A 12,159-nucleotide genomic window follows, 5' to 3' on the forward strand; every position below is an offset into this window, starting at 1 on the left:
TCATTAGATATCTTTAGGGATGAGGTGAAAACCAGGCCTTTTAAGAACTCTTGTGTTCCATTTTTGGTAAGAAAAAGAAAGTTGTGCTGAAAGAATCTAGATTCAGACAGCTTCTCCCAGTTTAGTGAATCTTTTCTTATCCATCAAGCTGATAAAACTCTCTGTACTTGGAAAAAAATCATCTTAAATTGCCCTTTCAGATTCTACCAGATGATCCAGATAAGAAACCCCAAGCCAAACAGTTGCAGACCCGTGCAGACTACCTCATAAAATTACTAAGTAAGGATCTCGCAAGGAAGGAAGCACAAAGACTATCTGGGGCAGTAAGTTATTTTCTGTGTATTCTCTTTTTAAGTGCACCTACTTGAACTTGTATCTAACATGGCACTTTTCTGATATTCAGGGAGGCTCAAAAAGAAGGAAAATGAGAACTAAGAAGAGTAAGACCATAAAAGCAGCAAAAATTAAGGAGGAGACAAAGAGTGATACATCACCACCACCTTCAGATAAGTCTGAGGAAGAAGAGGAGGAAGATAGTAAGGTGAATATCTAGAAGTTTGAATTTGTGCAAAAAGTAATAATTTTTAAGCATTAGATTTATTTGTTCGATTGGCCATTTTGAAGTTTTATCATTCAGATAGCCCCCATATTTCAGCCAGGGGGCTGTAGTGAAGAAAATAGTGGTTTTCCTCAGACCACAACAAATTCAGATGACATTTCATCTCATGACTTCACCCCTCTGGTGAACTAGCTCTCTTGACTTGAACCACTATCAAATGAAATATGGCCAGAGTATATAATAGATTGGGCAAATAACAGACAACTTGCAACTTGCATGGTAACTAGGTTCCAGGGATTGAGCGTACAGCTAAAACCGCGCATAGCCAGAACAACCCCAGAACCCCCACCCCGCCTTTCTGGAGCCGAGTGGGCCTTGTCTCCCATATGAGGCAGTTTCTAAGCTCTGCCTGTCTTCTTACCCAGCTCTGGGAGGCTCCCATGAGAGACCGACAGTAAGTGGAACAAACTGAACATTGAATTTAAATTGGAAGTTGGTGCACCAGTCTGCTGAAGCTCTCTTTTCCATCTACCTCTGCTCCATTGAATGTGTAGGTGAAAAAGGAGCAGCTGTGGCAAATAAAAATTTGGCAATAGAACTGAATGGAGGGCTATGTCACCAAAAGAAATGACCAAGTACTAAATGATTCTAATATTTATATCTGAACTTCTTAAATTAGCATTTTGATGTACACGCGTGTATGTTCCAGGATGAAATGGCTGCAGTAAAACATCCAAGCAAAAAGATAAAAGCAGAAAAAGAAAATGAAGAAAAATCTGATGCAGATATTGTCCTGAAGAAGGAGGCTGATGACAAAAGAGAGGCCAAGGAAAACAAGAGGGAGCTGAAAAGGGAGAGAAAAGAAAAAGAGGACAAAAAAGAATTAAGGGAAAAAGATGCAAAAGAGAAGAAGGAAAGTAAAGCAAAAGAGTACATGCAGAGAGAGAAAGAAGTAAAAGAAGAGAAGGTAATTAAGTCAGAGCCATATTAGACCACTTCGTGCCCATAATAAGCATGCTGTGTTTTTAGTTCCTCTCCCGCAGGGGTGGGGTCTGAAGGGGGGGTAGGCCTGATGCAGAAGTCAGAACCAGGTGGAACTTCCTTACTCTCCTGTACTCTTCACATGGATTGTGACTAAGCTCTCAAAAGGAAGGGAAAAGCCTTGTATGCTTCATTTTGCTCTCTAGTAACATCATTGTGTACCCAGTCTATATATATATGTTATGTGTGAAATGCTGCTTTACCTGAATGTACATCACTCTGCTTCAATGGTGGTTTTTGGTTTTTCACAATCAAGCAGTATATGATCTTTTTTAATGAAGTGAAGATTTAGCACATCACTTCAGAAATTTTGAATCTCTTAATTTCTAGATGAATGAGTCCAGATCTGAAAACAAAGACAAAAGCAAGAAATCTCCTTCGGCAGACACTCCTGTTCATATAACAGCAAGTAGTGAGCCAGTTCCTATATCTGAAGAATCTGAAGAACTGGATCAGAAGACATTCAGTATTGTAAGACTTCTTCAGAATATTTTGTCGTTTGGTCATACTAATTGGCATGAGGCATGTGATTCACTGTTAGCAGAAAAAGCGTTCATTAGGCCGTCGGTTAAATACGGCTTTTGAAAGATGATGGCTACCCAGTTTGTACTCTGCAAACTGTCTTTAAAAAGTTTTAAACCATGCTTTATATGTTCATATGGATTATTAAGTTTGATTCTCCATATAAAATTTAAATATTATTTTATTTGTACCCCGCCCATCCATCTGGTTTGCCCCAGCCACTCTGGGCAGCTACCAACAAATACAAAAGCATAATAAAATATCAAACATTAAAAACTTCCCTATACAGGGCTGCCTTCAGATGTTTTCTAAAAGTTGTATAGTTATTTATCTCCTTAACCTCTGATGGGAGGGCAGTCCACAGGGTGGGTGCCACTACCAGAAGGCTAAATTGGCGATAAATTGCATTTTCTTAGAAAACACAGTAAAAGCAAGAGTGGTGGGCAGAATCTTCATGTTATAGATGTCTAGTGTCTATAAATGTCACTTTATGTTGATAGAATGCCAGATCTCTGAATATTTCTTTATTTTTACAGTGTAAAGAAAGAATGAGGCCTGTCAAAGCAGCACTGAAACAGCTGGATAGACCAGAGAAAGGTCTTTCAGAAAGGGAACAACTAGAACATACTAGACAGTGTCTTATCAAAATTGGAGATCATATTACGGAGTGTCTAAAAGAATACACAAATCCTGAACAAATAAAGCAGTGGCGAAAGTAAGTAATCTCTGAGGTAGGAAAAAAATTGTCTTCTAAGTGCCCCTGTTAGCACCTATGGGCAAAACCTCTATTTTGCAAAAAATATATTTCCCAACCTGTGGAAAAGCACTTGGAGGTGTTATCATGAGAGAGAGAGAGGCTACTTAACCTTTTGCCAGCCGTTTCTTTGATCAGGACCAGCCACTTCTCTCTGTATGAGGTGAAAAGCAGCCTTTGTAATTACGATGGTGGAGGTGGCGAAAGCGTGTCAGAGCCTGTCATAGAGATTCCTAATAGCATCTTTAATTTACAAATTAATGAAACCTGTTCAGAAGGTTCAGCATGGGTTCATACATCTGAAATTCCTGCAGTTACTGGAGAGAAGAGATCCAGAAAAACAGTCTTCTGAAAACGCTTATGTGTACAAATGCCCCATTTGTACATAAGGTTCAACTATTCAGTTTTTATGGCTGTACGGGAAAAGCAGTATGGTTTGCTGCCTAGCTAGCTTTTTTAATGCCTAGGCACTTTCTTTTTAATTGCCTACTCTTTATGGCCACGTGGAGGGAAAAGTAGTAAATATTGCTTGAAGAAAATGTGTTCAGCCCACTTACAGTTTGCAAGATGACTGCTAAATTATATTTTAATTTAAAGTTATGTGAACCAACAGAGCTACATATCTGCTATATCATAGTGCAGTCTGTATACTAACCACTAGATGGAGGCTCAATTCTGTTATATCTCTGACTAGCTTGAGGTACACTTTGCTGTGCAGATTTATATATGTGTAACTATTTCAGAGTTACTTTATAAAATTATTTTTTGTTTTTAATATGATGCAATTCACTCCATAATAGTAAAAGCAATAACAGTGATAGTGATGTACAAGTAAAATAATGTACTGCAGAACCAGGAATGTGACCTGCTAATGATCTTTTTAAAAACTATACCACTTTTTCTCTTCTATTCTAGAAACCTGTGGATTTTTGTTTCCAAGTTTACAGAATTTGATGCCAGAAAGCTACACAAATTGTACAAACATGCAATTAAAAAACGCCAAGAAACACAGGTATTAATAGACTGCCAAGTAATACAGAACAAATAAGCTTTTACCTGTGTTATTCTAACATTGCTATTAGTACTTCATGCAAATGAGACATATTTGGAACTTTATTATTTCGGTTTAATTTGGTAATAAAAAATTTCCTTATTTTTTTCCCCCAGCAGCACAATGACCAGAATATCAGCAGCAGTGTGAATACACATTTGATTAGAAATCCAGGTAAGAACCTCAGTGTTGGGATGCTAAATTTTATACAATAAACAAATAGTTCCCATTCTAGATAGTAGGTTCGATGTAGAGAAAATTGCATGAATGGAGCTGCTAGAAACTGACTTCCCCACTCCTCACCCCAGCAGCTCTCCAAGCCACTCCAACCAAAGAATTGGGGACTGGAAGGGGGAAGGACTGAGGGGAAAGGAGTAGTCCCTGAAATACAGGTGTGTTCTCTGAATGAAACCTGGGGGTCTGTGAGAGCTGCCTAAACATGCATATGTGTATGTGAGTGAAGCAGGGATGCGGGTGGCACTGTGGGTTAAACCACAGAGCCTAGGACTTGCCGATCAGAAGGTTGGCGGTTCAAATCCCCGCGACGGGGTGAGCTCCCGTTGCTCAGTCCCTGCTCCTGCCTACCTAGCAGTTCAAAAGCATGTCAAAGTGCAAGTAGATAAATAGGTACCGCTCGGGCGGGAAGGTAAACGGCGTTTCTGTGCGCTTCTCTGGTTCACCAGAAGCAGCTTAGCCATGCTGGCCACATGACCCGGAAGCTGTACGCCAGCTTCCTCGGCCAATAAAGCAAGATGAGCGCCGCAACCCCAGAGTCTGCCACGACTGGACCTAATGGTCAGGGGTCCCTTTACCTTTGTGAGTGAAGCTAGCATCATATCAGTGTGTAGCGATGTACTGCTATCTCAGGTGGCATGTATAAATTATTTGTTTGAGCAACAAGTCTTGAGATTAGCCTGCAATTTACTCAGATCATTAAAATGCATGGAAATGGGTAGTTCTCATTATGAATTTTAGCTTATTACAGCCAGCCATGAGAACATTGGGAATTGGTGAGACTAAGGGTTTTAAGGATCAGGCTGCAAGTTTCAGTGCTTTTGAATCAGGCTTAGAATGTGTGGGAAAAGTGAAAGCCTTCTGTTTAAATGTTGTCAAATGGATTATTTAAATACATTAATTTAGTTCTTCACTTTTTCAGCCCATTTGCTGATCTTGAAAACATTCACCTGGTAATTTATGTTGCCTATTTACAGCTAAACAAATCTCTCTACTTTCATTTAAGCAGATGTGGAACGCCTAAAAGAGAATACGAATCATGACGATAGTAGCAGAGACAGTTATTCCTCTGACAGACACTTATCACAATATCACGATCATCACAAAGACAGACTTCATGGAGATACCTACAAGAAAAGTGACTCTAGGAAAAGGCCTTATTCCAGCTTCAGCAATGGAAAAGATCATAGAGATTGGGATCACTATAAACAGGATAGCAGGTGAGTTTGTGACAGCCAGCCACGTAACCCTGTTTTCCCAATTACTTCACAATTCTTCTGCAATATTTCTCACTAACGAGAGGATTAGGACTTTTTGCTCAGAAACTGTTGGCTGTGTGTAGGGCAAAAACATGCATGATGATAATACATGTCTGAACGCACTGCTATTTTTGGTTTTATATTTGGGGAAAGGGGTGGCCAGGAGTGTGATAGGGCTGCAGTTTGTTGGTGTGCAAACCCTACAACTGATGCAGTTAGCATTTTAAAAGATCAGCAGCTTAGATGCAAAGATCTGTTTCTTGCAAGGGCCCCCAAACTAGTCCGCAAGCTTCAATTCAGGCGATCTGTGGCATGTCTGTAAAAATACGAATAAAAGTCATACATAGCACATTACAATTTCAGCAACAGGCAGATATAACATTAAAAGGTCCGTCGGCTCCCATAGCAGTTTTCAAGTGGTCCATCCAAGGGGAAGTTTAATGTCACCTGTAGTTTGGTTCACAGTTGCATTGCTAAGAGAGGAAAGTGATGCAATGCTACGCTGTGCTATCCTGTCCACCTCACAGAGCACATCAGGATGCTAGAATCAGTTGGTTTTTTCCCTTAGTTTTCAGGAATCTTTTATTGTTTTGTTCTTAGAAGAAGGTGTGTGTGTGTGTGTGTGTGTGTGTGTTTTAAAAAAAATCCTGTTGCGTTTCTACAAGCCCTACTCTTTTAAGATAGCTTCTACTAGTATTTATTTTGTGTTTCAGATACTACAGTGATGGAAAGCACAGAAAGCTAGATGACCATAGGAACAGAGATCACAGGTCCAGTCTGGAAGGAAGCTTAAAAGACAGTCGGTCACACTCCGATCATCGGATACACTTAGACCATCGATCCAGTTCAGACTACAGCCATCATAAATCTTCGAGGGACTATAGGTATCACTCGGACTGGCAAATGGACCACAGAGCTTCCAGCAGCGGTCCTAGGTCACCATTAGATCAGAGAGCTTATGACTCCAGATCTCCCTTAGGACACAGATCTCCTTTTGAACATTCATCAGATCACAAAAGTACACCGGAACATATGTGGAGTAGCCGGAAGACATAGCAAAGACTAACATTTCCTGGACTTTTTTTTTTTTTTTTTTTGCCATACACAATAAACTAACACAGCAATTGCCTTACATGACTTGAAAGACATGGACCGTATGTGCTATGAGTAGCAGTATTGTTACTACTTTCCAGTATGCTAGGTCTATTACCCCAACAGAAGAGAAAATATTTTTGTATTTAAAGTTTTAATGCTGCACTGTGCTACAAATGTTGTAGCGCATTTTTTTAAAGAAAATATGTTTACTTTTTACAGGGACCTCAACACTGCCCCACTCAGACTGGATCTTAATCTGAACTCCTCCTCATCGAAGTGGTTTTATTCTGAACACAATTTAAATTATGTTTTTAGATGAGCTTTTACATGTTGACCTGTGATCATATTTCAGGAAAGAATCAAGAGGTTGTTGTTTTTTTTAAAAAAATAAAGATTCAAGGACTCTGTTCACTTTCCAAAGCTACTTGTTTACATTGTACACTGCGACCACCTTGCCACTTTTTCATCACAAGCTTGAATATTTAAATTCTGTACCTAGAATTGTAAAATAGCCACATGTTCCCCAGTTTGATCAGTTGTAATGCCCTTTTACAAAATGGCTGTAAATTATTGTAAATTAATTAAATGAGCTTCTCCTCCCCCAGACATTTCCGTTCAGACTTGGCCTACCTTCCTCAAATGTGAAAAAGTATTAATTTCTAAAATAAAATATCTGATGCGGAGTCATTGTTCAGACTAAAACTGAGAAAAAGTAACCTCTTTACCATAGCTATATAATAAGATATTTTATTTACATTATTGGTTAGCCTTTTAAAAACTAAAATTCTGCTTCTTTGATGTTGTAGTGTGAGAACTTCGAGTGATGCTTGGATATTGTTTTTATAACATAAACAAGTCTCACTAAGTGAGCATGGATTTGAAGATTGCATATCCATAGTCATTTCAATAAATTTTCATCAGTGTTTAAACACTGGCCATCACAATTTCAAATAGTTTGAGATAATTCATTTTAGCAAGACTAAGCAGTACATAGTTACTTTAGATTTCTATTTCTGCTGTTCCCTAAGGACTGAGACTGACAACTTGTTCAGTACCAAAATGCAACTTCGAAATATATCCTGAATCAGAGGACCCTGGCTAATGTTTTTACTTTACCCTCAGTGCCAATTTATAAATTTGATGCAGCGATTTTACTGGTTGGTACAGTACTGACTATATTCATACTACTTGAAGGTCAAATGAATATTTTAAAAGCATATGTAGTCACCATAGATGCTTACCATTACGGAGCAGGCACGTTCCAGAATTAACAGGTTGAATCAACAGTGTTAATTTAATCCATGGTACTTCTGAACTGGAGCAAGGAGAAGACTACAACCCAGATGTTTCACTACTCTGCTATAAATATGGAGACACAATCAAAGGGGGCGTGGGGTTCCCTGCTTCTAATTCTGGAAGACAGTGACCAAGTCCCGGCAGATGAGTACCATATTTTTCGCTCTATAACACGCACCCGACCATAACACGCACACAGTTTTTAGAGGAGGAAAACAAGAAGAAAAAAATTCTAAACGAAACAGTGCATGTATGATTTTTGTGGTTCATGCTGTGGCCACAGACATGTGATCTGACAGTGAGTTTGGAGTAGCCCAATGCAAAAATCCTGAGGATCCATGTGGATCCATGCTTTGTAACCACGTTTTTGCAACAGGCAACAGTGGGTGCATGATTTTTTGGGTGCAAGATGTAGCCATGGGCATGTTATGTGATCTGATGGTGAATTTGGGGTGACCCAGTGCAAAAATCCTGAGGATCCACGTGGATCTGTGCTTTGTAACCATGTTTTAAGTGGGGAGGGAAGGAAAAGCACTCAAGGGACAAGAAGGATGCTGCTAATAATGCAGAAGAGGGGTTTAAGGGGAGAAGAAGCATGCGTGGGGTGGGTGGAGAAGGATGCTGCTAATAATGAAGAAGAGGGGTATAAGGGGAGAAGGCTCCTCTCCCGCTTTGCTCCTTTGAAGCAAGCAGGCTCTGCTTTTCTCCCTCCTCCCCGCTCATCCCCGGCTTAGCGAGCTGAAAAACTTTGCTGCTATTTAGCGAGCTGAGTGGGGAGGAGAGAGGGACAGAGAGCCTGCTTGCTTTAAAGGAACCAACCGGACAGGAGCCGCTTACACTCATGTAAGCGGCTCCTCTCCTCTCCCGCTTTGCTCCTTTAAAGCAAGCAGGCTCTCTGTCCCTCTCTCCTCCCCACTCAGCGGCTCTTCTCCCTCTTTGCTGTTTCAAAGCGAGCCACGGAGGAGGGAAGGAAGGGGAACCATGGATCCTCTGCTCACGACTGCAGCAGATCCCCCCCCCCCCGGCTACCCGTAGGCATTCCCTCCATAACACGCACAGACATTTCCCCTTACTTTCTAGGAGGAAAAGAGTGAGTGTTATGCTGCAAAAAATACGGTATTTGAGTTTTGTTTTGCACGGCTTGTGTTAACATCCTTGCTGAATTATGAATATACTGAATAGTCTCTGGCCCTTTCAAGTTCTTGCTTGTGAAATGGGAGTAAGAGTGATGCTGGAAGCTTATGTAGTTTGAGAAATGCTGTATGAAGGGTTTAGCAGGGGTGCTGTGCCAATTATATAGCAAATATAAGATGACACACCATCCTTAGTAGTCCCTGTGTTTTAATGCACATAGAGTATGTTTGCAGCAAAGTGGATTCAGAATGTTCTGTCAAGCTACTGAAGAGGGTTTGGCTTCTACTACTGTAGATACATTTTAATTTAACTATCGCCTCAGCCACTGCTGCTGAGATGGATGGAATTTCTTGAGTGCTTAAAACCTGAAAATATTTCTCATTAGCTGAGACGTAATTGGCAAATTTTGCTTTATTCAAACTCAAAATTCCTACCTGTTGGATTCACAGGTTCTTGCAAGCCGCTGTTTTTTTACTGACCTGAAGTTTGATGAGCTATGATTATGTTGGCAGCAGGTGAACTTTGGTAAATTCAGCACAGATTGAGCAACATGAGTGACGGGGGGGGGGATATCGAAATGATTTATCCAAGTGAAACCAAGAACAAAGAGAATCTGCGAAGAAAAGCATAAAACCAACTGAGGTGTGCAATTTTGAAGTCAATTTTATCTATACAACTTGTCCACCTTGAATGGAGAGGACAGGTTGTTCGGGGAGTTCACTGAAGCCGAGCAGCTACACAAGGAATTGGCTGCACGAGGATTTGTCAGATGGTACCAAGAATTCTCCATCCCAGGAGAATGGATGAAACTAGTCCAGGCTAACTTGCTTGTAGTGTCACAAGCAGAACAGCAGGTGGCAGTAGTGATAGGGCAGCTAAGCTGTGGCTTGCCATCTTTGAAATGCTGTCTGCCAGCTCTTTGCATTTTTTAAATCACCTGGGGAAGGGCATTTTATTTGCCTAAACCTTTAAAGACCTTCCCCTCTTTTCTACTTGCTTTCATAATTTTGTTGATTTTAAATTCTTACGTTGCTCTAGGAATCCGAGCTGAAAAGCTGCTTGTTACGATTTGGCAACAATGCAAACTTTGGATGGTAGCGCTATGTGATTATTGCAAAGTGAAATTGGAGATTCCCCAGGAGATCTTGCGATCTGTAAGAATTATGAAGGGATCCAGTGTTCTCGCTGAGCGGAATGCTGTTGAACAGAGTCAAAAACAAGAGGAGTCTCAGATGTGTTAAAGCATGCATTACATCGAACTATAAATGGACTTTAGGGAAATGATCTGAATTGCTACAAATGTTTTAGGTGATAAAAGTGAGTAACGGCATTGTTCTCTTCTTTCCGGTTGCGAGAGACAATGCTGTGGAACCCAAATCCTGTGTCTGTCTGAGATGCAATAGTACTGGTTGCCACTGGGCTTTTGAACCCAGGCAATCCTCATATATCAGGATTTTCTGGTGCTTCACCCTGACTGCAGAATTAGTGACTGAACCTAGTCCCACAGAGGCAACTGGCATGAGCAGGCCTTTGCTCTCAAAAGACTGATGTGAGGCAACCCTTGGTTTAATCCAAGACTTCATTCAACTGAACGCGTCAAAAATCGTGTTACATCATGTTGAGCATACATTCATATTTACTGTTGTCCAGGGATACAGCATAAGAACCTGCTAGGATGAGGCTGATGGCCAATCTAGTTCAAGCATCTTAATTCTCACAATGGCCAACCCGATGCCTGTGGGACTCCAGCAAGGAATCTGCTTGGGGGCGGGGAGTGAAATCCTACTTGGTTCAAGCAGTCTAGAGAAAGCATGGGGAAAGCCCGGAATCACAGGTTTTCTTGTCTCGATCCCAATGAGTTGTGGCAAAAAGAGCCATGTTCTCTCTGCAATTCTCTGCACATGTAGAGGCCTTCTGTAGACCTAGCTGAAGCAGTCTAAAGGTAAAGCTCATCTTGTCCTTAGCGCAAACAAATGAGTTATTGTCAATGAACAATCACATAAAGAGGTTGTATGAAAGGGCCACTGCCCTTTCACTTCCACCATTCTTCTTTGCAGTATAGTATGTGCAAGATAACAGCCTTGTTTCAAGCATCTTTTTATAACGACAAATAAAGTTTTGCTGAGAAAGGAGGCCTCTAAAGGTGGAACCAAAAAATACAACAAAGTGATTCCATGTCCTTTTTTTTTTTTTAAGAATGACTTGGAACCATGAAAAATAAAACACAATTATGGTATTTTTTTTAAAAAAAACAATTTACATACTGCTGAGGAGGAGTTGTAATTCTTACTGACGCCTGCAGTATCTTTTTTTACTTTAGTGTGCTGACCTTTATAGCAAGACATTGTAATCCTATGAATTTGTAGTGGAAGGGGATGTAGCTCAGTAATGGGGCCCTTTGCATGGGAAGGATCTGTTCAATTCTCCACCTCTCCAGGTAGGGCTGAGGAAAGATCCCTGTGCGAGACCCTGAACAGTCACTGCTAGGCAATGTCAACAAAACAGCCAGAATGACCAATGGCCTGACTCTATATAACACAGATTCCTACATGCTCAGCAGTGAATCACATTGGAAAGCTGGCTGCTACTGGGAAAGGGGACCAGGGTGGTGCTGTGGTCTTAACCACTGAGCCTCTTGGAAGGTTGGTGGTTCAAATCCCCATGACGGGGTGAGCTCCCATTGCTCTGTCCCAGCTCCTGCCAACCTAGCAGTTCAAAAGCACACCAGTGCAAGTAGATAAATAGGTACCGCTGTGGCGGGAAGGTAAACAGCGTTTCCGTGCACTCTGGTTTCCATTGTGGTGTTCCAATGCGCCAGAAGCGGTTTAGTCATGCTGGCCACATGACCCGGAAAGTTGCCTACGGACAAACGGTGGCTCCCTCGGCCTGAAAGCGAGATGAGCGCAGCAACCCTATAGTCGCCTTTGACTGGTCTTAACCCTCCATGGGTCCCTTACCTTTTACCTTACTGGGAAAGGCCATAGTGCAGCATCAGAGAACATGCTTTGCACACTAGAACAAAAAACAGGTCCAAATCCCTGGGATCACAAGACCCATTGAGATCCTGGGGCAACGTAGACAGTGCGGAACAAAACTGCCCTATGCCTTGGCTCAGGATAAGGCTGTGTTCCATCTTCTTAACACGCAGGAGGGCAGAAGTTGCCTTGGCACAATGCAGCTGGCGCTAGAAAAAACCCTTGTAGCCCAGCCGCAT

The 12,159-nt window shown here is 41.3% G+C and overlaps 1 protein-coding gene across 2 annotated transcripts in view; it reads left to right on the top strand.

Annotated features, from left to right (window-relative positions):
* The window catches only part of CHD1 (chromodomain helicase DNA binding protein 1), a 46,968-nt gene extending 40,046 nt beyond the window's left edge, over positions 1 to 6,922 (top strand). The window contains exons 29-37 of one of the 2 annotated variants that reach the window (XM_083464371.1): positions 201 to 323; positions 404 to 541; positions 1,269 to 1,526; positions 1,931 to 2,071; positions 2,659 to 2,837; positions 3,792 to 3,888; positions 4,044 to 4,101; positions 5,171 to 5,381; positions 6,134 to 6,922. In XM_083464371.1, coding sequence (XP_083320497.1) covers positions 201 to 323; positions 404 to 541; positions 1,269 to 1,526; positions 1,931 to 2,071; positions 2,659 to 2,837; positions 3,792 to 3,888; positions 4,044 to 4,101; positions 5,171 to 5,381; positions 6,134 to 6,476 — 1,548 coding nt within the window. In that variant the 3' untranslated portion in view covers positions 6,477 to 6,922. The remainder of the gene's footprint in view (positions 1 to 200; positions 324 to 403; positions 542 to 1,268; positions 1,527 to 1,930; positions 2,072 to 2,658; positions 2,838 to 3,791; positions 3,889 to 4,043; positions 4,102 to 5,170; positions 5,382 to 6,133) is intronic. The other variant, XM_083464372.1, reaches the window with a different exon arrangement.
* Positions 6,923 to 12,159: the final 5,237 nt, after the last annotated feature.

The sequence above is a fragment of the Podarcis liolepis genome, assembly GCF_965112155.1.
Source record: "Podarcis liolepis genome assembly, chromosome: 11".
Taxonomy (NCBI): Eukaryota; Metazoa; Chordata; class Lepidosauria; order Squamata; family Lacertidae; genus Podarcis; species Podarcis liolepis.